The following is a 27,930-nucleotide window of genomic DNA, read 5'->3' as shown; positions in this document are numbered from 1 at the left end:
ATATTTATTTTGAAGATATAGCTTCTGGATCCACGTAACTAGCTACAAATCGCAGCCCTCTTACTTTACCGCCCCTCACCCTTAAAAGTTTGTAGTCTTCTTGTTCAGGGCAAAAACTCTAAAAAAATGAATCCTTAGGCAAAAGCTGCGAGGATTCACAATGAGCTGGCATGTTCCGAATAACCCCGCTTCCCGTGATTTCTGACCCCTCCATTTTGCTGTTTTTCTGACAGCAGAAGCTGCCACCGAGGCTAAGCGGGGAGGGTGGCCGGAGCAGCGGAGCGAGCCCCGGCAGCACAGCGCTAACAACACGCGGCCGGATTTCTCTTGCCAAGGGGGAGCCTTTCCACCGGAGTCCCCGGTTTTATACGGGGCCAGCCTTCTCTCAGCCGGTCCAGTCGGTCCGCGGCGCTGCTCATGTTTTCCACTGGGGGGGAGGACGAGAGAGGGGAGACGAGGGCGGAGGAAAGGAGGAGGGAGGGGGGGAAAGTTGCTTGAATTTGCGAGGGGCGAGCGCCGGCGGTGGCTGCGCGCTGCTTCTTTCCACTGGCTGGGGGAGCTGCCAATCTGTGTTGTAATCCTGCAGGAATTTCTGCGGGGTTTAACTGGGAGCCGCGGCGCCGCCGCCGCGCACTCGGGGCGGAGGGAGGGCGGCGGAGCCGGCAGCGCGCAGCCTGCAGCCCGCGCGCCCCAGCGCCGCGAGCACCGGGCCCGCCGGGCAGCGCCGAGCGCAGCGCGCAGCCCCGCGGCAGGAGCGCGGCGGGCCGGACCCGGGGCGCCACCGGCCCTGCCCCGCGCCCCTCGGGCGCTGCCGAGCGCCGCCGGCCCCCGCTTTCTCCTTTGTGACCGGCCCCCGGCGGCCGCCGCGCCGGCTCCGCGGGAATAATGCGGGGCGTGTGGCTGGCGCTCACCGTCAGCTTCGTGGCCTGCGCCTCCGGGCAGCCGGTGAGTGCCGGGGCAGAGGGGAGAGGGCGGCGGCAGCCCCGCGGGAGGGGACGGGACGGGACGAGGGCTGGCCTTGGTTCTGCCAGCGGAGTGCGGGGCGCGCAGCCCGAGCCTTGCCCCATGGCATCGCCGTCCGCGGGCACTGGGCTGGCTCGAGGGGGCATCTGTTGATAGTTGAGCGGGCTGCAAACGGCAGGCACCATTCCATCCCACCCGTCAGGAAAAGAAAGAAAGACACCCTTCCCCCCCCCCCCCCCAAAAAAAAAAACAACAAAAAAACCAAACCCTCAGAAAACAACAACATCCCCACGAAGCCGAGAGGACCACCCTGCCGCAGCGGAGCACCCTGCCGCCCTCCAGCGAACCTCGGCCGAAGTTTGCCGCGACGACCCAGCCGCCAGCCGGCCCCGGAGCCCCCCCGGTGCCTCTCTCCCTGCCTCTCCGGAGGAGGGGCGGCTGTCCGGCGGCCTCGGCGCCGCGGCGCGGGGCTGGGTCCGGGAGCGGGGGGCTTGTGCCCCGTCCCGGAGCAGCGCCGGGAGCCGCCGGGCCGCCCCGTGTCCGAGCGGCCGCCCGAGGACATCGCCGGCTTCGCGGGCGGTGAGGTGAGAGCGTCCCTTGCAAAATCCACTCCTCACGGCCCGTGGCTGAAAAGAGAAAAAAGGCAGTCAGTACCCCTGGCTGCGCGGCTCAGGAGCTCCCAGAGCCCTCACACAGAACGCCTTGCGCGCCTCCCGGCCAGCCCCAGCTCCGCGGAGCCCGAGCCTGCTGCGCACCCGGCCGGCCCTTTCCCAGGGGCTCGCCGCGAGGTGCTTGGGATAATGCTGCTGTTTACACTTTTTCCGTGCCACGAGTGTATTCGCGAACCGGCCCTTCTGCTTAATGCAATTAGCTCTGTTGCCGGGATTTGTACCTCTGGGAAAGCCTCTCTCCGGCGAGCCTCCTACCCTTTCGTGGCAGGAGCCGGCGAGGACCAGCCAGAGGGTTTTGGTCTCTTCCGCCGGTTTCCGTCTTTTCTGTGGATCTGAGATTGTCTTGCGGGAAGGGGTATGCAAATGACACTGATGCAGTGTTTGGGCAAATATTAGGAAATGATAAATTGAGGTTTCAATATGAAATTTTAAAAAATTTAATCCAATTAAAATGAGCCGCTTCACTGAACTAAATAACGTCACTAGCTTGGGTTAACTTTTGAAGTTCTCTAGCTGTTGTATAAATTAGCCAAGTCACAGCCTTCATAAAATCTGCCTCATCGTTAGGGATTTCTAAAGGTACAATTGCAAAACATTTTCTTAAAGACTGATTAAAAAAGGGTTGGGTAGAACACTGACCTTTGTTTCCGCTAAGTATAACTGTGCTGCAGAAACACCCTTGGCTAATGAGCTACAATATCCTTTAATTTTATAGAAATGCTGTTAGTACGAAGTTCTCTGATGGTGGAGTAGCTATTAAACTGCCACAGTAATTAGCAGAGTATTAAGTTTGATGGGTTTTTGCCTTAGGATGAACGCACTGTGGCAGTGTGAGGTGGTTGTTGGGGCATATTCCGTGCCGTGTGGTTCAGGGGGCAGGGGGAGAGCGAGGTGGGGGGAGCCTGCCTGGCTCTGCTGCAGCGCCCTCGCTGCTGCCAGAAAGTCGTGGAGGGGCTGAAAAAGTAAAAGGAGGTTGGTCTTTCTCCTTTTCTTTCACCTCCCTTCTTTTTCCTTTAACTGTGCCTGGCAGCAGCTTCACGGTCCCTTAAGATAGGATTTTGTAGACCAGTCTCTGGGAAAAGACAGATGCCAAATCTCTGTTCTCTGCAGAAGTCCGTCCTTGTCATAAGAAGAATTCTATATGGATGCTTAAAAAACCCTCCCAGCTCTCCATGCCACTGTCAAATGGATTTAGCTCTAAATTTCTTCATGTTTTTAGCTTCTACTATTTATCATTATCTAGGCAAAACCGTACTGTAAAAAATCTTCTTTCTGATGAAGTAAATTATCCCAAATAATTCTGAGCAAAGGAGCGGGAAGCTGCAGCAGGTTTTGTTTCTTAAAGCAGTGTGTTCCCTGTGTTTGGTCCGCATAACCACCCAACACTTTTCCTGGGGTGGGCCAAGGAGATGTTAGCACTGTGTTAAGAATGCTCTGGAAGTGAGACCTGCCAGGGAGCGACGCCGGGAGTGGTTTGTGGTGCTGGGTGCGTGCTTTGTGTGCCGTGGTGTGGCTGTCGCACCGCAGCTGTGCTGTGCTGTGCCGTGCCATGCCAGCTCCCCCGGGGGAGCAGCTGCTTCGGGACAGAGCTGTGATGGAGAGGGAGAGACGGAGCTCACCCTGTTGGTGCCAGCCTGCACACGGGTGGCAAGTGTTAGCCACACCAAAGCTGGTGGATTGCAGCTGGGGCTTGCGGAGGGCTCTGCTGCCGTCAGCGCTGCGTGAAGTGAGACATCAGATTACACTGGGTTCTGGTAACCTGTGTGCATCTGGAAGGACATGGGGGATTCACCCAGGCTTGGCTGAATGGCAAAAAATGTGCTTTCTAGCTACCTTGAAAGTTTCTTGGTTTGCTTATAAGAGAGGGAAAGACAGTGACATGAAACTGTTGGAAAGAAAAGGAAAACTGAGTGAGAGGCCTGATGCACCTTTTAAAAGGTTGAGCCCCTGAGCCCAGTCCTGATGATGCTGGGAGCCAGCTTTTGCTGATTTTAATAGCACCAGAGAGCAGTGCCAAGTATCCAGCTGTAGTTGTCAGCTCCCATTCGGGAGAGGCTGATAAACCTTTCCGTTTTGTTCTGGGTTGCAGCAGTGGGACGAATGGTTTTCCAGAGCTTGTGTGACAGTCGCATCCTCTCTGCATGCCCAAGTGCACACTGAGAAACTCTGCTGGCTAGCAGGTTGTGCTAGCAGTGTTATGGTGCTGCTCTCCTCACAGCAGGCTGAGTCCATCTCTCCCCAGGAAGCTTCTGGAGTCTGGAGACTGCTTCTCATCGTCAGTATGTGCCTGTGGGGCTGGATTTGGGACTGTCAGTGAAACAGCATTGGGGCATCACCTGAGTGATCTTGTGGTTTCTTGTGTAAGCATCTGACCTCTGAGTTGTTAGCGTAAATATAATCATTGAACGATGATCCAAGGCTGATATTTGGTATATTTTTTCAGAAGTATTTAGTATTTGAGAACCATGATGCTGTAATTTCCCTACTTTTGTTACTAATGGTTACTTTGGTTTTGGAATTTGGAAAATTGATAGTGTGCTGGAGAGGAGGAATGTTTTTTTTGAAAAAGGCAGTTAGACTTCAGAGATAGTAATTAGAGGACAAGAAGGGCTGAAGAGATAGCTGGTATTTAGATTTATATGCTGTGTGTGTCTCTCACATGCATTAAATTTGCTTTGTCAAATAAGTTCCAAAGAAGAGAGGAAGTCTTTTCTGTCGTTATTTATTTCTACCCACCTCCAATTCACATGTACCTTTTCTTCTCACTATAGAATTAATAAATGTTCATCCATTGCTTTTTGTGGTTTGGCAACACCTGGAATCTGTCTTGTTTGATTCCCTTGCTCTGGCTGAGCTTCTGGGTTCTGCCACCCATCAGCTGCTTGCACTGCCATGCGCTGAAAATTCTGGGGAGCTCTGGGGTTTGCCACCAGTCCTGGGTATTGCAGCCACCCCTTAGATCGATGTTCTCAGGAGTCACTTTCTGGAAAATGGTTTCTCTCTCAGGTTAGAGTATCATTTAAAAATTAAAGAACAGATGACTCTTGACCCCAGATCAAACACTGAAGTTCTTCTTTTTAGTATCTTAGCCCTGAGGTCTGCATTGGAACTGACTTAGTATTGAGGCCTGAAGTGCAGAGATGTTTTCTCTGCATTTTTTCCTAGATCCTTATCAAAGAAGTAGATGAGAGCATCATCTTCAGGAACAAGTCAGGACAAATATCTTAGGGTTTGAAGTTGGGTGCTGGGATTGTGGTTCTTGGGCAGATAACACCTCTGTGGTAGGTTTGAGACAGTTACTGCAGCTAATGGAATAAAGATGATGGACTTTGGAGTGTGTGGAGTAAGTCTGGATTTTGCTTGGAGATTTGGTGGATCTAAATTTCTGTAGTCCTAAATTAAGTGTAATCTCAGGATGACAAGATAAGGACCTAATTTCTTGACTGTTAGAGGTGCAAGGCATGAGAAGTCACATGTCAAACACACAGCCATGATCCAATGCCTCTGGGAGGGTGGGGTGGATGGTGGGGAGCTGCCTGCCATCCTTGGTGGGGAACGTGGCATCTTGGCAGGGCTTCCTGAGCTTGGAGAAGAGCCTGCAGAGGAGCCAGTCGTTCGCAGAGTTCTCCATTTGCACTGCTGTTTGTGGCAAGTTGTCTTTATAAAATGTCAGGCAGAGGCATATGGATGGCATTATTAATTCCATTTTCTCACCAAATTGACTTTTGCCATTGAGCAACTTAACCATCTTGCTTATGTCAAAGAATTGCAGGCTTTAGTAAGGCTCAATGGCTGAACAAAGAGCCCTTGTCTAGTTATGGAGAAGTGCTCTTTTGTCTTCTGAATAGATTTGACAGACTATGATTTTTAACATAAATGTTGTATTTGAGATTGGCAAGCTTATTTGAAGCCTCATATAAGACCCTGCTTGAATCTGAATCATAAAGATGCCCTCTGTGCTGCTGCATTTGAGAGAGGATGCACAAGTCATAAGCAAGTGATTTGATCCGCATTCAAGTCACTTTGCAGTCAGTGTTGTAGGAAGCATGAGAGAATTACTGGAGGCTGTTCTGTGAACAGCCTGTTGTTTGGTTATCTTCACTTCAAGCTTACAAGATGGTAATAAATTGCTATCTATAATCTTTTCAGGACTAGTCATTTATTCATAGGTTACACGACACTATTCAGTGATTTGGGAACATTATTTCTCCTGCTCACATTGAAGTATAATTTCCAAGCTCTGGAGTACAGACTGCATTGGTGTTTGACCCTCTAATAATGACAGTTCTCTGTATGTATGTTGTTTTCTTGATTAGCTCAGCCCTGGGGGATGCTTTCAAAAGCGTACTAGATATTTAGGCAGAAAAACAGAATATGTGTAATCCTCAGAAGTACTGGAATACTGATTGCAGTGGGAGAAAATGCAGCATTTAACAGCCATTTGCAACAAGTGCATTTGCGCTGAGCAAATTATTTTTGTTGATGTCTCCAGCAGGAGTTTCATTTAAAGTGAAATAATGACTAATAGGGTGGTGATGAATCTGCAGAAATTGGCCTTGTCCATAGATAGGCTATTAGAGTGTAGTGTATATAAGCTGTGCTTAACTAAAGCCTGAGCTGGTCTGCTCCATCTTAAGTCACTATTTTTAGTTTATATATAAACAACTTCTTCAGAAATCTCCCTTCTAAGCTAAATTGTTTTGTTCCCAAGGTGAATTGATTTGGGGAAGTTCAAATAAAAACCTGTTTGGCTGTGTTTGAGTTGTGAGGGTGAAGATAAATACATTGTACTTTTATTAATAGTAAGGAGACGAAGGGACTTACAGAAGGTCGAATAGCCTGTGGTATACACAGACACAGAATCAAAATATTCAGAAGCCAGCATTGTGATTAACAACCAGAATATATTGTCTGTATTTAAATATTATGTTGTCAGACATCTTTTGTTCCCATTTGATTAACTATAATAATGCATAATTTTCTCTAGAGGTGCTTCCACACTAATGGAAGTCACTTGTCACCTTTGAGATTGTGTGTGTGAGGTGTGAGGTGACCCATCCCTGTTATTTGAAGTGTATTTCAGAAGTGTGACTGTCTGTGTGGACTGAGAGGACTGATTCTCACAGAGCTGTAGGAAAGAGAGCTGCTAAAGTAATATAGCCTGGGAGATGAAGTACATCCCAGGGAGCAGTTGGGTGCATGACCAGTGTAGCCTCAAGACTAAGGATGCTTCAACAGAAAACAAAAAAATGCATCATACTTGCTGCCACCTGAAAGAATAACCTAACCAGGTCTTCCCTCTCCCACCTTCAACAGGATCTTTTCTCGTATGTCTTTCCATTAATTATACAAGTAGAAGCAAGCTTTCCTCTTTCTCTGGGCTGAGCTGTATTAATTCCAGCTGTGTTGATTCTTCAGTATCTGCAGGAGTAGCTGGCTGGACACCGTACCTGAAGGGCACAGTCAAACCCCACCCACTTGATATCTTTTGGGTTTAAGAGCTGAGTCCTGTTTGCTTTTTGGACTGGGGTCTGCAGGGGAAGGCTAGAAATGGGTTTGAAGACATTGTGTGTGTTGCAGGCTGCGGAAATGAGTGATGTCCAGGAGACAGATTCTTCCTTTTCCAGGTTGTTTATTTGTGCTCTCTATGGAGATTCCAGAATCAGGATGTCACTTAAACTCTTTACCAGGTGAAAGCATCCACAAAGCCTTTCCATTCAAATCCTTCTCAAGTGTGGTTCCATGTTCTAACACGTAGTCACTGAGGTGTGACATTAGTGCTCTTCTTATAATTCAGAATGAAAGCCTGCAAGGGAAGCAAAGCGGAAAGGTGAAGGTAGTTCACAGTAATGGAAACACACCGTCTTTGGGACAGCCAGAAATTGAGCTTCTGTTGAATATAAATTTGTGACATTGTATAAATAAAAATAGATGTGCCTTAGCAATAGTAGTAATAATAATAATAACAACAATAATAATAACAATAATAATAATAAATGTGTAATTCCTACAGCAAGGATGTGCATAAGATAATGCTGCTGAGAAGCAAGATTCTGATGATTTTTGTGGAAGGCAGATTGCAAAACCTTTAGGTCCTGTCCTGTCTGGGGACTGAATCTTCTCCCATTTGGGAGCTCAGAGGCACTTGGTACTTGCTGGTGGTCGCAGTGCAAGCACAAAGGAAAGTGTTTGTCCAGCAAGGAGAAGGAGCGTCCATGAACAGCGTGTGTGGAATTTGGTTGTGTTAGTTATGAGCTTGTGTAAATGTCATTGAGGGAAGGTGTAAAGTTCTCAGGAACTGCTGAGGCAGTGCCCAGAGTTAGAAGATTAATGCTTTAGAATAATTGGTAGCTTAAGCATATGTAGCATCTGCAACTCACAAATTTCCTTCTCCATGGTATAACAAGAAAAATGGCTAGTCCTGGAGATAGGCAGAAAAAGTGATTAAAGTGCCATGTGTATATTCTAAATTCTTGTCTTTGGTGAAGCTGTTTATGATTTTCCAGACATATGCTCTTTGATTATTTTTCATCCATGAAGGCTGATTTTTTTTTTCAATATGGTATCTAAAATGTCATGAAGTGAAACCTCTTGGGGTACTTTGAAATTATGTGTTCACAGAGACTGTCTTCCACAGAGCATTCAGTGCTGACCTCTCTCCAGCTGTTGCAGTTCTAGCTTGAAAGGTCTTTGAAACTTTGTGTGTTTGTGTTTTATATAGAACTTTATTCTATATGGAGCTCTATTTTACATACTTTTTATTTTTTTTATTCTATTTTGTGTGTGTGTCTTTCAAGTGTCAGGACAAGAAATGCCCCAGAGAACATGCTTCCCAGTTAAATAAACAGAACAAAATATCTCTCAAAATTGTGTTTAATAATTTTCTTGGCCTGAATTAGTGTGGAAGGGGTAGCCTCTCTGCCTTTACTTACCAGGAAGAAAAGCCTTAAACAAAAGGTGTTCTTTTAATTTTTTTTTCTTGTTTCTTCACTTGTAATTTAATACAGCAGTTTTCATAAATTTTCCCCCATATGTATGATTTGATCCTCAGTAGCTCCCATTGGTGCCTTTGGTTTGATTCTCCAGCACAGCCTTTTCTCTGCCCTCAAAGCCCTGGTAAGGGGACAGGCATGGTCATCACTGCAAAATGTGAATGAAATGGAAAAATTTGAGTCTAAGAAGAAAAACCAGGAACAGTGGTTAGCATAGGTCTGTACCTGACCTCACCAGGCTGGGAGGTCCCACCAGAGCTGCTGTGACCTGAATGGACTCCTGGCTCAGCAGAAATTGTCTGTGTTGCAATTGAATTTGCCTTTTTATGGCTTTTGACCAAAATATTTCAGTGGACATATCTGTCTGCTGTATGAAGGCATGACGGATGTCTCCAGAAATTTCCAGGGGGTTTGGCAGTGACCAAGCCCTCTGGCAAACCATGAGATAGATGGTTTTTGCTCTTCTGGTAGGAGCTGTGGCCCTTCCTGCAGCACAGAGCATCTGTTGGTTTGCAGAGGAGAGGAATGCTATGAGGGTGTTGTAAGAAGGAACAAGTCTGGTAACTGACTATAAAGTGATAGATTATTTCACAGCCTTAAATAATGAAGACTCAGGATTGGTGTTTGGATAATGTTTTGACATCTCAGTATTGCTTGATGGTCACTGTGCAGTGTTTGAGGGAGAGGAAAGTAGGTTCCCTGGCCACCTGGTAAAAACAGACTTACCTCCTTTGAGTCTGCAGGTGCCCGAGAAGGCAGGGCCTTGAAATGGAGTTGGCTCATTGTCTCCACTCACATTGCCTATTGCAGATGTTTTTCTCTGGTGCTGTTTAGCCCAGCCAGCCATGCCCTGTTGAGGAGCAGGGCTGTGTCTGCAAGGGGGATCTCTGCCTTTGGTGGGACTCATGCTCAGTAATAAATGGCCTTTCTGCTGCTGGTGGAGAGGCAGTCGTGTGCCCATGACATTGGCTCTCCCTGATGGAGGGAACTTCTGAGCTCCTGGTAACAGAGAGCATTTGATTCAAAATGGTTTGAGATAGTACTCTTAATAGTATTGCTGCCATGAAAATGCCACTTCTTGTCTGTTTCACAACTGCAGGGCATTAGAAAAGGGAAAATACCTTTCTTTTCTTTTGTTTTTGTTCTTACGATAATTCACAGCTTGAAAAGCTTGACCATCTCTCTCCTGTTTAACCAAAAGCTGGTGACTTGGCATTTTGATGTTGGTCTCTTTGGGTGGACACCTTGAATTGGTCTTCTGCCTGGTGACATAAGCTTTATAGTGATGTAGATTTTCTTATACTTTTTTTGAGAACCATTAATGTTATCTGTGGGTTAAAGAAGTCTTCTGCGTTTCTGAATATTTTAGGATGGTACTGACTTCATGTGCCAGTCAGTATTTAATTTTTGAGTTTTCTCCTCTGATCTCCTCTATCTGCACTGAAAGAATTTGGGAGCTTTAGGTTATGACAAAAATCCCCTTACTTTAGAGAAAGAAATGTGGTGGTTCTGTAATGTACAAGTGGGAGTCTCTGTGATTATTTTTTGCCATTTCTTGTTGTTTCACCAAACATCTGAGGCTTGCCTCCTCTGGTTTACATGGGTAAATGTATTTGACTTGAGGAAACTGATGAGGACTGAGGAGAACTTATGGCAGACACTGTCATTCTTTAAAAAAGTAGGTAGGATCCTTTGTCATGAAGGTTGTTGCTGCATAGACACTCGGAGCTGGCATAGTTTCCACATAGTCAAGTTGCTCACATGGCATTTCTGTATTTGTGATCAGAGATGGAGGGTCCTAAGGGAGGATTAGCAAGAGTATTTTTGGGGATTTCTCTATGGCTTCCTAGAGATGTACAGAAAAAGCTCATCTCTCTCTCTCTCTCTATCTCTCTCTCATTATTCAATTCAGCTAATCTAATTGGAAAACCTCCTTAGAGCGGTCTCTGGCAGCTAGCTGTAGCAGCTGTACAATTAGCAGTGTCACCTAACAGGAGAGCTAAACAAGGAGCAATAGGAAACTGGAGTAGGATGTTTTGGTGTATCTTAACAACCCTCCCAAGAACCAAGCTTGCTGGAGTGAATTCAGCTGTGAATTTTAAGAGCTTAAAAAACCTGAGGAAAAGTGAATTTTCAAAGACTTAAAATTCTGAGTGACGCGATGAAATAGTTTTAATCTCTAGGCATTGTTGCAGGTTATTTATAGATTGATTTTTTTAAATTAAAATTTCCACAAACATGACTGAATATGGGTCTGGTGGGCTCTACTGCCTATTCCTCAGAGTGTGAACAGTGAAGCTGAGCAGGGAAGAGGTGTATAATTAACTGCTTTATATATATGGGGACATTTCCGTGGCCTTTTCCCTCCCAGCTTGGCTGCTGGACTGTGTTTTATTTGCAGATAGCCCTGAAGGCCATCAGGAGCAAGAGCTGGCATGGAGGAGAGCACCAGCCCCATCAGGCGGTGATGGAGCCATTGGCAGTGATGTTCCCTGGTTGCACTGTCCAGGACTGTGCCTAGGCACAGGAGGCAGAGACAGGTTTGCATTTGAATCACCAGCTTGGCACTTTCCAGCTTCACACCATTAATTACTGTGATGCTAATGCCATTTAGCCATCTCTCTATATCCAGGAAGCATTTAGATAAGAGCATGCGTGGGGCAAGTCATGATTTAGCAATCTCTGTGGAGTTATGTGGTTGTCATATTTGGAATGTGTGACCTGTGGTTATAAAGGATAGGTTTTGGAAGTGCTGTTAACCAAGTGGCATATGTCAGGGACTGGAAAATCTAGGCTATTTATAACTATCCACAGGTGGAGAAGGAAGCAGCAATGCATAATACCAGTAATAATTATCAGCAGTATAGAAGTTCATCTCTTAAGCCGTTGGGTCTAATGCACTAAAAAGTATTTGATCTGAAGCCTGGCACAGCCTTCAAATGGAGCCGTTCAAAGGCGTCCTGACCTAATTTTGCTGCAGAAGTGTGTGAGTCTTTCTCATTCCCCTAATTTCTTGCAGAAGGTTTCAATGATAAAGTCTTCATCCTCTACATGTGCATATATTTTACTGCAGAGCTTTTGAATAAAAGCAGCCCTTGCAGGCCAGGTGGTAAATATAGTGCTCAGCTTAACAGAAAAGACATTCAGTTTATCAGAGACATGTCCTCCTGTGTTTTACAGTTGTCAGTTAGCCTTCCTTAAGACTTCTTTTTATTTGCTGGATTAATTTTTTTATTTTTTGTGATTAATTGAAGTTCAGTGCTGGCTCTGTACCTGTGAGTAAAGGCTTTGTATTATGCTGAACTTCTATTTTAGTGAAAACCTCTAAAATGTAAAGCAGCTTTTAAATAAAAGTTTGCTTTCTTTTCAAGGGAAATAAATAATGAAATTATAAGGCATTGTCCATGTAGCTCTGTAAATTTATCAGTTAAAGCATAAAGCATAAGTGCTTTGACTTTCCTCTGAGTAAATCAAAGCAGATGTAAGACATGTCTTAATGGACTTTTGTCTTCAAAAGAAAATGGGGAGAAAACAAATTTATTTTTCAACAGTGACAAAACAGAGTGTACTGCAGGGATGGACAGTGCTCTGTTATTGTCTGTGTTGGTGTAGACTGTTTCTATGAGAAGATAAAAACTAACAGAGCAACACAAACTGAAGGCTTTTAAATTCTTTCTGACCTGTCACTTGTACAATTTCTCATGCCATTATCACCACGGTGGTGGTGTAAGACTACCGATTTCCTACCAGAAGTATTGCTTTTTGTTCAGTGTGGGGTGTTTTAACTTGTGCTGGTGATATTTCTGAACAATACTGCACAGTACATGGTAACTGCAGTGCACTTAATTGTAATTTATACCTTAAGTTATTTATTTGCTTTTTTTCTTTGCAATCTCTTGTGCTTCCAACCTCATTAGACTGATTTTTTCTTTCCCTCCTGCTGCTTTTGTGCTATCAGGCACAAAAGGTAACTGTTAGCATTGGCACCGCTCTTCAGTCTCATGTTGCAAGTACAGGATCCAAGAGCAGAAGAAAAGGTAGATGAAAATCTGGGCTGGCTCTGGGCCTTTGCCCACTCTCAGGAATCCTTCTGCTCACTCGGCTCACAGCAGTGAAAAAGAGGGAGTGGGGAGGAGCTGGTTGTGAGTGACCAAAGTATTGGCAGAGCTGTTGGCAGGAAGGGGATGCTGGACTGCTGACATGTCTTGGCCAGACGTTAATTAAAGGAGAAGCCTGGAGGTGACTGGTTTGGGCTGGAAAAGAGTTGCTGTATCAGGCATGCTAATTCCATCTTTGACTCATCAGCTGTGTCCGTTCGACAGCCCTGGAGCACGCAAATCAAGCGTTTAAGCAGACATGGATCATTTGAGCGCTGCATCCCTCACCCCCTTTGCTTTTTGGAAAGTGAGTGTGTGGAGCCAAATGTTACAGCTTGGCATTTCTCTCTGTTCTTTGGATTTTCTTGGAAAACTTCCGTGTTCTCCCTTCTGACTGCAGAAGGATGGGAATGATGAGTGCAAATTGCTCCTCCTCTGATCTACAGCCTCGCTTCAAAACTTATTTTGTGCAAATGACCATTTGTCTGTTTAAGTGATCAGTAACTGTGTTCGCTCAGATGGAGGGGGAGCTGTCTGAAGTTGGGGCTAGCTGAAGTGTCAGGTTACTGAGGGCACTATAATCAAGGTGACAGCTGCTTTCCTTATGCTATACTGAAACAAAATACCCCAACCATTCAACAGAGCCTCACCAAATACATTAACCTCAGTGTTTTTACTCCTTCCACAAGTTGGTGGATTACTTAGCACTCCTGGCTAATGAAATACAGGAGTGCTAATCTCTCTCCATGGATACCAGAGGGGAGAATGTTGAGTGTTGCTACCCCAAGAGTGCAAATGTGTGCCTGAGCTAATGACCATACTCAAGGCCTGCAGTGCAGCGAGGGAAGTGGTTTCTCCTCGGGTGCTTGTGCTCCCTCTGGAGATGCTGAGCCTGGCACAGGGAGGGCTGGGATTATCTGTGGCTCAGCAGCTGCTGTGTGGATGCACACCTCTCCATACCCTGCGGTGAGCAACCTGTTAACCCAACCCTGTCTCCCTCCCACCTCTTGAAGGTATTTGCACTTGCCCTTAAGTAACCATTTCTTTCTTTGGCTTCTTAAGCTGACACTTTGACGTACTCAGGGGTGAAAAATGGGAGGTGCTTCTTGAAATAGCCTTGATGTGCTGTACAGGAGAAGCCTTGTTTGAGGAGCAGGCTATGAGAGTCCTCTCCGAGCTCTTCTTTCACCTCCCTTTGAATAATCCCAGTTTGTTTTATTTTAAAGAAAAACTCATGTGGGTGTCTTAGCCACAAAAAAAAAAAAAAAACCACAAAAATATGTTGCTGAGGTTTGTGTGCAGTTTATTTCCAGTAATGAAGGGCAGGCCTGTGTAGGGAAGAAGTTTATGTGAAAGAATGGGATAAATAAGACTATTAAAATATGCTGGTCCTGGGCTTTATTGTGGGTCTTTGAGTAAAGTTCTGAGAATAATCATCTGGTAAAAAGCCTTTTCTTAATATTCACCCCTTGAGAAAGAATTGGTGTTTGACCTGCCAGAGGCTTATTCCGAGAGCAGAGGGCTGCAAACTGAGGTTTCCTTTGAGGCACAGGGACCCTTTCTCTGGCAGCTGAGGAAGGGTCTGCATGAGAAGAAGGGAGGTTGAAGTGGGAAGCCTGAATCTGTAGAGACAGCAGGAGTAAGAGACTTAGAAATTGCAGGGGGTAAAGCTAAGAATAATCTTACAGTTGCTGAGCTGCACTGCACAGAAAGCATAGCTTTAGCTGTAACATCAAACTGCCACATCCCCTCTTGGGTTAGGAAAGGCAAGAAGAAGGAGTAAAGAACTCTGAGAAAATCATCTGAGTCAAACTTGACTCACACAGGTCTGAAAAATTGCACTAGGAGTTTCACTGAGTATATTGTAATAGCTGGCTGTAACAGGACGGAAGCTGGGCAGCCTCCCGCTGCAGAGTTTGCAGGAGACTCCTTCCTTGCTCCCTCCATGCAGCCCTCCTGGTCCTCTGCACTGCCAGTGTGACTGAAAACCCACCTTCCCCTGGCCAAAGAGCCTCCAGCCTAGGGAAAAGCACATCTGTGTTACTTCACTTGTGGTCAGTTCCATGAAATGTTCCCAGCATTTAGAGTATGCACTGAGCAGTGCTGATACTCGGGTCAGGGCAAAGAAAAGGGATGAGAGTTAAGTTATTGGCAGGGCATGAACTTAATGTTTTCTGGGTTTCAGCTCCTCGGCTGTTTCAAAGCACCTAGTTTATCCTTTTATCTTTTCTCAGTCACACCTAACTTGAACAAAGCCTATGCTCTGCAGAGACTCGTGGAAGATATTCATTTTGAAGTCGAGAAACTGCTCAGCAGTGAGAGAGCATGAAAATCTGACAAACAAGTTTGTTGCCTCATAATTTTTCATCATAGAAGATCTGGAGCACAAGGCACCCCAAAAGCAAATTCCCCATCAGCAGAAGACTGGGAGATGCATCCAGGCTTTCCTGGGGAGCTATTTACCCTTTGCAGGAAGGTGGCTGGGGTGTGCCAAGTCCCTGCTTGTGCAGCAGAGACCCCCATATGTCCGTACTGTCCAAATTCTTGAGATTTTTTTGCTTTAAAATCCAAGCAGAATCTAAACCTGTAAGGCTGACTTACTGCACGGGAGACATCTTCCAATGGAGGAGGAACAAACCAAGAAAACTAGAATTGTTTTAATAAGATTTTTAAGGCTGTTTTTTGGGGTTTTTTTCTTTTTTTCATAATTATTTTTAATCCTCTCCAAGCCATGTAAGATGCATCAGAAGAAGGCAGTGTGCTCCTTAGGTGTGGTGCAGGACTTATGACCAAAATGAATAGGCTTCACTGGATGGTCATTGAGTACATGTTCTGGAAATAACTCCTTCATTTTCTCTTGGGGTTTGGGAAATGAAGGGAGACTGTCTTTCAGCCCTTCTACTTATTTAAAATAATACACTGGCATGCCAAGCAGAGCAGGATTAATTTTTTTCTAATGCTGGGAGAAGAAGCCTGTGATTAAGAAACTTGGCAGTATGTAACTCTTAGTTTTCTTGTATTTTTGATGCTTCTGTTTGTATGCTAGGGTGTTCAAAAAAGCATAAGTCAGGGTATTTTTGGGAAAGTTGTGAAATGGATGACATTTTCCAGAAGGACAGTGTGTCTCTTGGCAGCATCATGGTCAAACAAGTAAATATGTAGTTACTGTGTCATACCCTCCTCACTGTGATTGCAATTCCAGGCAGTCTTGGAAATACCACAGATATCAAATCCAAGTATATTTCTTCCATATTTCATTAATTTCAAATTACTTTTTAATTTGATGATAATGGCTGGATTGATGCACAGTAAATAAATACACTGGATTTCTAATGAAATTAGAATAAGTTAGGGGCGAACTAGCATGGAACTCCAGTGAAGATGTCTCAGCACTTATTGTGAGAAAAAGGTATCAACTTCTGTTCACTTTTACCTCTCAGCTGACTCCTGCTAACAGAGCTGGTTTGGGTGTCTGTATTTCCAATGTGGAGAGATCTTCCCTCAACTAATAAAGTGTCAAACTGTTCTGAAGATTTTTGTAGAGGAGATGGTGTAATGCTGTGTTACTGCTGCTGAGCTCTTGTGTGTACAGAAGGCACTGAGAAAGTCAGATGGAGAGACACAAGGAAAGATAAGAGCCATGGTGTGACTTTACATGCTGAAAACTGTTCTGTGACTGCTCACAACTGTTAATTAATGCCATTCCAGAAGAATATGCATGTTTTGAAAGTGGCTGCAGCAGTAGATAGGAGAGAGGCAGCTTTCCCTGAAAAGAAAGGAGAGCCTTGAAGACAATCCATGTACTGTACATTTTGATTCCTTCTACTTTTGTTTTTGTTGGATTTTTTGGTTGTTGGGTTTTTTTTGGGGGGGGGGTTTGTTTTTTTTTGTTGTTGTTGTTGTTTTTGTTTTGGTTTGGTTTGGTTTGTTTGTTTTTGTTGCATGGAGGATGTGACTGCAGTCATTTCCTCACTCTGCTCTGTCCAGGAGCCAAGTGAAGCACTGATGGAAAGTGAGTGGCATTGTCATTCCCACTGCCTGTGCCAGAAGGTGAAAGAGCTGACTTCTCACCAGGCCCTGAGCTGCTCACCCGCGTTATGGTGTTACAAGCTATGTGAGAGATGAGAGAGATGGTGATGGTGGAATTGTTTGTGGGACTTCAGAGGATGACCCAGGGAAGTGGGGATGTTCTTGTGTAGCTCTTGTGAAAACAGAGGACCACCTTCACTAGGAGAAGAAATGGGACAGACTGGCAAGTTGGAGCTGACTGCTTGGGTGGGAAAAACCCCAAATACCCACTGTGGTATTTAACATCTGAACTGATATGGCTGTCATGGCAGTACTTAAGCATAATCTAAGGAATTTCTGGCTCCTTCTGCAGCAACAGCAAATCAGTTACTACTTTGTTATGCTCATGGAGGAAGCACACTACCTGTATCTCATCAGTTTTATCTTTGAAAATCTATGTTATTCAGGGCTTTCAGCATATGAATTAACCAAGTTGAAGTGCGTGTGTTACAGTGCATATGGTTATAAATTCTTACTTACATGGTGGAAATTAGCTAATATTTTAAATGCGATATTAAAACTTACTTAGCTCTTATCTAATAAATATTTATTAGCTGCTAAATATCAGTCATTCATGCCTGATAAATGAGGTTCTCCAGGAGGCAGCTTCAGCTGGGAAGGCATCTCTCTTCCTGCCCTCCCTGCCTAGATCTACATGAGGCAATGTATTTCCCATCTGCTGCTTTTTGCTTGCTGTTGTAATGTCTAATGTCCCTTTTCAGTGCTTGTCAGTGGGTCTGGATGGAGATGAGGGTATCTGGCACTTCCCAGCACTCAGGAGCTAGTTCTCCAAGACAAATCCTTTTAGATATATTAATTTGTTTGTTTCTCAGGGAGGATTGAAATGGATCATCTACTCAAGCAATGCTTCGGTTTTTACTGATGAATTTAGGTGACTATGATGCATGTCACACAGCTGAGTTTCTGAACACATTTTTGGTTTTAAAATCTGTTTTTAAATGTCAGTAGATCCATCTCTGAAGCTTAAGCATCCAGAATTGATAGCTGTCTTTTTAGGACCAGAGAGTCTTTGTGGAGAGGGAAGTAGGAAAGCAGTACTGACTCAAGTGAAGCATTAGCCTATTTCGGATTGCTGTTCAGCTTTAGTGTTAGAGGATGTCTGGGTGTTCTAACAGATACCATTATCCAGAACAGCCAGAATGTGTGAATGCATGTAGAGTCCAGGCTGGAGCCGGCAGGATTTGCTTCAGGACAGGAAAATAGTAAACCATATGTAAGCATTATGGTTGGTTGATGGCAAAGGCAAAACTCCATTTATAAGGCAGAACAAAGGGGAACCAAAAGGAATTGCCCAGAATTGTATTGGCTTGTTTCTTAAAAAAACAACAGACTTGGTACAAACAAAGCAGCTCCAAAATTTGAACTGATTTTACCATAATCAGTAAAGGCCAAGCAATCTAGCCTCAAACAACAGCTTGGGATGTGTTGCTGGGTCTTTTTCAAAAGAAATGATTGGTAAGTGGTATTTTGCTTATGCATTAAGTGGCAGTTTGCTGCAGACTTGCCTTGAGGAGTCAAAACAAGGTAGGGACTTTACTTTTTCAAATGTGCAGTTCCTGTTGCCCAGCAGTTCAGGGATTTCCACGCATCAGCATGATCTGCCTGGATTATGGAGATGAATTTAGTTATATACTTTTACCATATTAAAAAGTCAATGCTTCTTATTTTATTACTTTCCTTTTCAGTCACTGTGTTCCGTGTGAGGTTTTATTTTTTTTTTAAAGAAACCACAGCATATGAAATGTTGAGGATTAAAAGTAACTTTCAAGGGTCTAATTCTAAATATAAAACATATTATTATACCAGTCAACCTTCTAATAAATCTTTATAATTTCTTACTCAATAACCACGCCTAATTACAAGGCAGTTCTCTGCTGTGTTACACTTGGTTTGTAAACTGTGAATGTCACTTTGCAGCTGAACTTGCCCTTTGAATAAAGCCTTATGTACCACCAGAGTTAATATTTAAACCAAACCACCCGCTTAAAATTGTACCCCAGTTACATTAAATTAGAACCTCTCATAACAATGTGAGAAGGTTCTTGTTTTATAGCATAAGCTGCTTTCCCACCCTCAGGCAGCAAACTGGAAGTATTTTAAGTCTTCTGCTCAGAAAAAAATAGAGTCCAGACCTCCAGCTGCACATGGCCATCTCAGCACCACAGAAATAGAAACCGGTGCTATCCGAAATGCATAATTCATCTGGAAGCTTGCAGGCATTCATGCAATGCAGCAAACTCAGTGGCTCCTTCTTGAGCATGCTGTGGGTGAACAGCAGCACTGGGGCTGTGGTACCTGTGTTTGTGGGCCTGTTCCCAGACTCTTGTGTCTTGTGCACAGTGGGAAAGGTGCCCTAAGGATGAAATGGGCAGCCTGGCAGGGTCACCTGGGCAGTCAGGGACTCTGCTTTGGGGAATTATAGGCCAGCCTTGCAGACAGTCAAGTTATGGAAACCTAACCTGATGATGTCTTGGTTAAATGCAGAGAGAAGAGTTGCAGAAATTAATAAACTCAACTTTCTGGTATCCTGGATGAAAATGTATTGGTTCGGGCTTTGTAAAACATGATTATGTTCTGAATCTGTACAGGAAAAAACAGTTTTCTAAGCTATATACTTCTACATGATGACTTTTTTTCCTTCCTTCCTTCCTTCCTTCCTTCCTTCCTTCCTTCCTTCCTTCCTTCCTTCCTTCCTTCCTTCCTTCCTTCCTTCCTTCCTTCCTTCCTTCCTTCCTTCCTTCCTTCCTTCCTTCCTTCCGACACTTCCTTCCGACACTTCCTTCCGACACTTCCTTCCGACACTTCCTTCCGACACTTCCTTCCGACACTTCCTTCCGACACTTCCTTCCTTCCTTCCGACACTTCCTTCCTTCCGACACTTCCTTCCGACACTTCCTTCCGACACTTCCTTCCGACACTTCCTTCCGACACTTCCTTCCGACACTTCCTTCCTTCCTTCCGACACTTCCTTCCGACACTTCCTTCCTTCCGACACTTCCTTCCTTCCTTCCTTCCTTCCTTCCTTCCTTCCTTCCTTCCTTCCTTCCTTCCTTCCTTCCTTCCTTCCTTCCTTCCTTCCTTCCTTCCTTCCTTCCTTCCTTCCTTCCTTCCTTCCTTCCTTCCTTCCTTCCTTCCTTCCTTCCTTCCTTCCTTCCTTCCTTCCTTCCTTCCTTCCTTCCTTCCTTCCTTCCTTCCTTCCTTCCTTCCTTCCTTCCTTCCTTCCTTCCTTCCTTCCTTCCTTCCTTCCTTCCTTCCTTCCTTCCTTCCTTCCTTCCTTCCTTCCTTCCTTCCCTCCCTCCCTCCCTCCCTCCCTCCCTCCCTCCCTCCCTCCCTCCCATCAGTATTTGTTTCTCCCCCTCCACCACATCAGTGTTAGTCTAATTACTGAAGAATTGGGATGGTGCTCAGTGTTGAATATAACAGCAGTGCAGCATAAAGTTGCTCATGTTAATAGCATCTTTCACCTTCTGTACTTCTGACCAAAATTTACTGCAGCATTTACTAATTTCCATTGGGATACTTAGCTTTTACTGTTGGTTGTACCTGAGCAAATGCCATTGACTTCAGTGAAGTTTGGGTTGTAGGAATTGGAAATCTTATTCCAGAGGGGAAAAAGAAAAAAAAAAAAAGCTAGAGCTTTTTTTTCTTAGAGATACTGAAGGATAGAATAACCTCAGGTAGGAAGCAGTGTATGGAATGGTGTTGTTTTTCTTAGAGTGAAAGCATGACAAAGATAGCTGACCTGTTACTTGTTTTGATAATAAATACGTGCACATCTATTTCTCTACTACTTTGATTTATGGAGGAATAAACATTGAGCAACAAAAATAAATATGGCATGACAAAAAAAGATAGAAGTTTAGGTGGCATCTCAGCAAAGAAAGGAAATGCTTTGAAGTATGTCCTGTAAAAGTGCATGGTGACAAGCAAGCAGAACTTCATTACAATGCCTTTCAAAAGAGATTTATTTTAAATAGGCTTCACCAAAGTGATTCTTAAAAAAAGTTCCCTACATGCTCACAGCTCTCTTCACTTTTCTTCCAAGCCATTTTCTGTAGCTATATCTCTGTGTGCACACAGGATGTAGATTTAGCAGAACTTCATTTATGTGTGAAAGAAAGGTGCTTTGGTCATGCTCGGTATCCATTGATAACTTTGATAGATGCAAACAAGTATTGACTGTTGCATGGTTATGTCTTAATGAAATTAACCCCCAAATTAAGTTGATGCTTGACCTGGCAAAAGGGCATTCAGAGAATTGTGACCATGCTAATTTTCCAAGTACATCCTTAGTGCCCACAGTGGGGTGGACAGCCCTCTTGCCACCAGCTTCCCCTGGGGATCGTGCCTCAAGGCCCCTTGTCACCTCTGCAGAGGCAGAGGAGGGCTGGGGTGCCGTGGAGGCTATTGGTTCTGCTGCCAGCTGTGTTCTGCAGGGGAGCAGGTGAGCTGGGCACGTGGCTGGGAGCCCCCCAGTGCCCCCCATGGTCCCTGAGCCTTTCCTCCTCCCACGCCAGGGGTCTGGGTGGCCCTGCCGTCAGCATGTGATGGCCATGTGGGATAAGTGCTGCCTGTGGGCCCAGAGGCTGTGGCTTGGCCATGGGGCATCAGTAACAGAAGCCAAGATAAATTAGGATGCTTGAGGATTTCAGTCATCAAGGGAGAGAGGCTGAAATGGCAGTGATTCCTTGTGCAGGACTCTACATCTGTTCGTGCACAAACTTTGCTCTGCTGGATGATGCTCTCTATTTTGCTGGCATTTAGGAAAGTCCCAGTCTCTGCTTATGACTAGATTCTGCTGAAAAAGTCTTTTGGTTGCATAACACTAAATACTGGTTGATCCATCACCTCACTGGTATCTCTTCAGCTTCTGATGATTGTTGCTCTTTAAATAAAACTTAGTGTAACTGTGATAGCATTCGTGTTATGACAGGTGGGCTCCTGCTGGGCCTCATGTTGGATGTGTGCAGTAGTTTCTGGAGAGGCTGGTGGTGATGTTCAGGTTAGATGGATCCCAGATGTTATTCTTTTGTTTCTCTTGCATGTATCTCATTTTAAGGACTGATCAATTGTTTATGATGCTAAATAAAAAGATCTTAGGGGTTTAAAGTGCAAGCACTTATTTGTATGGTGTCCTAAAGTATTTTGGAGTTGTAAATAAGTAAATAAAAGAAAAAAATAAAGAGAACTTGTATTTTCAGAGCAGTTTATTTCAGCATGAATTAAAAATTTAAGAAAATTAGATGCAATCCATGACTTAAGCACATGCTCTAAGTTAAGCATGTTGAGCAAGCCCAGATGGAGTCCCTGGTGGGACTCCTTGTTGTGCATAAAGTGAGACATCAGTGCAGGCATCTGATAAAGGTCCAAATTCAGAGTCACAGGTGCAAAATCCAGAAGTGATAGCAAGGTACAGGGCCAAAACTGACCAGATACGTTCCTTGGAGGGTTTGTTGGCTCTATTGCTCCACAAGAGTGTTTTCACAGTTTTGGACTGATCCAAGACAGGCCAGAGTGTGCTGTTGTCTGCTGCCTAGTTTATTTATGAGCTTAAAAAATAATACAAGCAATTTTACTGCTTTGGAGGGAAGAGAAAATGATAGAAAATTCAGTATAAATATGGAATGGTGTGAACACTTAGACTAACACTGCACTGGTTGCTTTATTCAATGTTGTGTCAGTGAAAAGATGGAAGTAAGGCGGAGTCACAAAGTGTTGTGTTGAGAGGAGCAGGCTGAGCAGGAGGAGCTGAAAAATGTGGAGAACAGGCAGCTGGCTGCTTGTAAGTTTGTCCTAGGAACTGTTGCTTCCTATCAAAAGCAAATTTTGTATACTGAAAGCAGTTTATGTTCTGTGTTTACCAGTAAAAGTTAGGAATGCAACTGAGATGGGGGATGCAGATTGCTGCATACAAACATGGAATTATCTCAGTGGAAAAGATTAGTAACTCCAGAAGAAAGTGCTGTACGAGTGCCTCATTTACTTTGGTCAACTCTTGAAGGGGAAATCAAAATTACAGAAGTTTGTGAGTCTTAACAAATTTTCATTGGAAGAAAGGTAGTTTCTTCTGTGCTTCACATGAAGGAAACCAGTGATTGCCTGTGTAACTCTGTTAACTTACCATTCCTGCGTGTGACTGAATTAAAACATGTGTCATGTTCCCATTTCAGTTAAGTAATGCTTTCCATTCCAAGCTCTCCTAGCTAAGTATTTGTAAGGCAGTCATGCTTTTCTTACTTGGTAACTGGCAATTCTCTGCTCTTCTCTCTTTGCAGATCCTCACCCCTGCCCCATACTCAAATTACTGAGCAATGTAGGGATAAACCCATGGGGTCTCCCCTGTCTCTGGTACTGCTGCACAGGCCTGGCTGAAGCCCAGGCTTTTGGGTGGCCACTGCCTTGCTCTTGCTTAAGGATACTCTTCAGGGCACGATCGGTGCATGTTTGCAAGGGCTGGAGTCTCACTGTGGCACCTGGGAATCTGCAGCTGGAGACTGTGGTCTAGCACTGAGCAGGCCAGCTCACACCAGCTGTAGGTACTGGTGCACATGAACCTCAGCAGCGATGCAGAGTGGGTCCTCCAAATCTCTGTCACATGTGACACAGGGACTGAGACCCTAATTCTGCTCTTACATACTCACTGGCCCTGGAAGTTGCTGATGTTTCTGGTTCTCCTGTTTCCTACCAGAGGAGCTTTGGTGCTTTGTCCCATGTAGATCAGGCACAGATGAGTTCTAGTTTAGTGAAGTCAAGGGTTTGCTTGAAGCTGTGCTCACGCGCGTGTTCCTCTGGAGCCGGATGTTTTGCCCCTGGCCTGGGGAGCTGGCAGGATTTGCAGGCACATACACACACACACATAGTGAGTGCAGTAAGGCTGTACCTCTGAAGCCTCAGTTCTGAACTGAAGCAGTCAGTTCTGCTCAGTTTCAGAGGATTTGGCTTTGTCAAATCCTTCCCTCTCTGCTGTTAGGCCTGATGACAGATGAATGTGATTAAAAAAAGATCTGGCTGCTAACTGTTTGAATTCCCAGGTGGCTGAATTTTCATGTAATAGGACTTTCACCATGATTTATCCTCTTGGGGTGTATTAGCGATGAAACGCTGCCTTTCTGCAGTCACTGTTTGATTAATCATATTTTGTTTTTGCAGTTGCTCAACCTTTTAATCATTCATCTTTGCTACTGGGTTGGTTTTGCTACTGTAAAATTTGAGGTACTCTATTGAAGAGAAGCTATACTGGCGAATTACCCCTTTATTTCACCTGCCCTAGTATATCCTCTCCTTCCTTCCTTGTCTCTGTTCTCCTCACTGCCATGCCTGCTGCTCCTATGGGTGGGTCTGTCCTTGGCAGCGGAGGGCTGGGCTGCTCCTGAGGCTGCCTCACCAGCAATGTGGGGAGGCTGGTGTCTGTGAAGTAGAAAGTAACTGGTGTAGGCTACGTGGCAAAATGATTTTTGGTTTTGGCAGATCTGCTTTATTTGAGGAATTCCAGTAGCCATGCTTCTGGTGTGACTCTTGGGGAAGCAGGTTTCCAAATTGCATTGGTGTGGTGACTTAGCTGGTGCCAGCTGATGGTATGACCTCTATTTGTCCTTCAGAGTTTGTGACACCTGCTGGAATAATGCTGAGAAAAGCAAAATAGGCAGAGGAGGTTTTTCCACCTCGCCTTTTCCAGGTGAAGCTTCAGCTTCGGACCTCTCTCCTCTCAATTATGCCATGGGAATACACCTCCAAAAAAAGTGTTCTGTAAGTTTGAGAGCACAGTGTAATCTTTAGTGTGGGATTTCTGTTAGCATGTCACCTCACTCTGCTTTACTGGCCTTTTGAAGAACTTCACAAGGAAGGTATAATTTATGGTTTATTACAGGTTTATATGGAGACAACAATATTTACCATTGTCTACTATTTTTAATTCTCTTCCAATAATTCAAACTACTCAGTTTTAGAAAGTGTAAGCATAAATCACTTATAAATCAGTTTTCTGTTTGTATTTCCCCCACATATATTTTGTGGGAACTTTTTATAAAATATACCTTTTTTAATATTGCTTCTTTCTATAACTTTTTTGATGCTGTGCAATGCTGAATGAGCATTCCTCCTGTTTCTTGAAGCATCTTACCTTTGTTAGTGTATAATGTTTCTGCAATTCATTAAGCTTTATATGAGTTTCTTCCTAGTGAATGAAAAGAATTGCAGGTATTTCAGGAATCTATGAATAGCTATTTCATTATAAAAGGCTAATAAGAGGGGAGCATTTTTTTCCTGGTAATCTGAGTTTCAAGAGAGGTGAGTACTGAGAGCTCAGTGTTACAGCCTCCTTGCTAGAACTTGATACTTCAACTGTGTAAAAGAAAGCTGTAGTCTTCAATGAGATTGCAAAGAGATAAAAATACAGATCCACGCTGTGTCAGGAGTGTTTCTCGCCGCAGCACTGAGTGAGCACTGAGGTCTCTTTATCTAAACCATAAGTGACAGCACTGTTGCCTTCAGCATGACCAAGAGCTAAGGTAGAAGGAGGAGGGCTGAATAACAAGTCCCATTTGAGTGCCTGTAAAATGTAAACAACTAAATTACTTGCAAATTCTATAGTATGCTACAAGTCCTTCTCTGTTAAGAAGCATTAAATAATTCTGATTTGGAAAGACATCTCAGGATGACCATTTTACTTTTTAGAAAAGGAATTCTGCTAGATTGCTTTGCTTTGTGTAGTGAATTGTGGTAGCTGCTGTGAGAGCCCTTCAACTTTAATGCCTTCCTTTTAGGAAGTGGTATTGGTAATGGGAAGTTGTTCAGATTAGGTTATATAGGTGCCTGGTTTCTATCAAACAGCTTGGCAGGAATTGCTGCATTCCCTTCTAATAAATTTCTTCCTCTAATGGCATCTCTTTCTAAACATAATCTTAGATGAGATGCTGTAGTACAACTGTTGTTTCATGACTGTTCTTAAGAGCACTGCCTTTAAAATGTGGAGGGTTATTGTGCTTCAGTTTATTTATGTTTAATTTTTAAGCAGGGGTTCTCTTGAGTTAGGTACTCAGTTTTACTTAAGGCACATAATAAGTAGGTATTAGATGTGGATGGTTGTTTCACTGGCTATGGATTTTCACAGTATAATTAAGGTTAATGTTTTCCTAAACTTATTTGGTTTTGTATCCTTTTCCATTAGTGTCTGATATAAAAGATAGGTTCGTATGCTACCTCTGTTCTATTTTTTTTTCTAATGTTATTTAATTATTTCTGAAGGAAAAAAAATCCCTCAGGTTTGGCTTCAGTGTTTCCGCAACCTATAACCTTAGAAGAATATGCTAATGCCTGAACTTTCCTTTCTTTTCTCTTGTCACTGGATGTCAAGAACAAGTTCCCATTACTTAAGGCTGCCTCTCTAAGGGCAGTAATACTATCTGTGCTTTGGATTCAGCACACACAAGATGGGGTGTCATGGTTTAACCCCATCCAGCAGCCAACCACCAAGTGAGATCAGGGAGAGAAGAGAAGCTGAAGGGTAAAAGCTGGAAAACTCATGGCTTGGAATGAGGACAGTTTAATAGGAAAGCAAAAGCTGTGCACACAAGCAGAGCTAAACAGGGAATTAATTCAGTGCTTCCCATGGGCAGCCATCCCCAGGAGAGCAGGGCCCCATCAGGTGTGACGGTGACTTGGGAAGACAAACGCCATCATTCCAAACATTTCCCTTTTCCTTCTTCTCCCCGCTTCATTTACTGAGCCTGATGTCATGTTGTGGAATTGCTCTTTGGTCAGTTTGGGTCACCTGTCCTGGCTGTGTCCCCTCCCATGTAACCCCATCCCCTGCCACTGTGGCAGGACAAGAAGCGGAAGAGGCCTTGGCTCTGTGTTTAAGCCCTGCTCAGCAGTAACAGAAATGAGATTGTTTAAACTTTATAGCTGTGTTGTCAACCTGTGTTCAGCACAAGCTCAAAACACAGTCCCCTCCTGACCACTGTGAAGAAAACAAGTTCTGTCCCAGCCGAAACCAGCACAGAGAGTTTCATTACAGGTGCTGAAGAGGGGACGTCTCTCACTCAGTAGCTCCAACAAAATGAAGGTGGTTTTTTTCCTGTTGGCAGAAGCAGCCTTAAGAGTTTGCTGTTTAAGAAAGTTACCCCAAATAACTAAGTCTAAATTTATGTGTAGTACTTATGCTGGATCAATTTTGAAAGTAATGCTTATTCCTTCCCTTAAGCAAGAGACATTTGATTTAATGTTGCTGGTTCAAGGCAATATCAGGAAGACACAAACAAGCAAATCTTGCCTGTGTATTTGAAAACAGTAGAAACATTTAGATGGTGTCTTGCTTTACACAGGAGAAAATTTAGGCCCAGGTGATAGAGTTCATTGAGCAAGTTGAAACTTGGAATTTGTTTTCTGCCTATAAAGGACAGAACATAGAGCAAGCAGCTTGCTTACATACCTGGGACTGTTATTGAGCAACCACACTTCATGGGAAAATCAAAGAAATTTACGAGTATAGCAAGCTTTCTAAATTTCTTAATAAAGATTAAAAAAATTCCTCTGTTCCTTTCCCTGTGCTGTGATCCTCAGGCTGTTGTGAGGAGTTTGTGTATTGTTTTTTGTTCATCACAAGAAGTACTTGTATTGAAAAGAAATTAAAAGCCCCTGTGGGAATGGCTGTTCTGTAGGAAGCTGTCCAGGCTTCCTAATTGTATATGCAGTGAAGCTTATATGATACTTACACAAAAGTTAATTGCTCATATGTTTAATTTAATCACAGAATTCAAGCTTATAAAGGAATTAAAATCTGAGACTTGTCCTTTTCTGGTGATGACTGGACTTTGTGAATGGGGTTTTGAATGTGTTTCTTTTGTATGTATATGTGGATACAGGTTTTTGTTGTTTTTTTTTTTTAATCTAAAATTGTCTTTTTATCCCCTTTGGAATTATTGGAATAAAGCAAAATGCCTGTTTTTTAATATAAGTGAATGAGGTATGGTATACTGGTATACAGTATTTTTCTTTTCTTTTTTTTTTTTTTTTGACTGCCTGTACAAACGAAATTCTACATACCATGCTGCAGTGTGTTAGTAGACAGCCTGATTTATGGTTGAAGAAAAATACCATTGCTAGTGTTTCTGAGAGCCT

General features: G+C 44.0%; 1 protein-coding gene across 1 annotated transcript in view; it reads left to right on the top strand.

The window, feature by feature from the left end:
• The first annotated feature begins 721 nt into the window (after positions 1-721).
• SDC2 (syndecan 2) overlaps positions 722-27,930 on the top strand; it is a 59,704-nt gene continuing 32,495 nt past the window's right edge. The window contains exon 1 of the mRNA XM_058823286.1: positions 722-945. Within this exon, the coding sequence (XP_058679269.1) occupies positions 886-945 (60 nt within the window). The 5' untranslated portion in view covers positions 722-885. The remainder of the gene's footprint in view (positions 946-27,930) is intronic.

This window comes from Ammospiza caudacuta, chromosome 1 (genome assembly GCF_027887145.1).
Source record: "Ammospiza caudacuta isolate bAmmCau1 chromosome 1, bAmmCau1.pri, whole genome shotgun sequence".
Taxonomy (NCBI): Eukaryota; Metazoa; Chordata; class Aves; order Passeriformes; family Passerellidae; genus Ammospiza; species Ammospiza caudacuta.
Note: the sequence above shows the minus strand (reverse complement) of the source record. Positions and strands in the feature narration are given on the sequence as shown.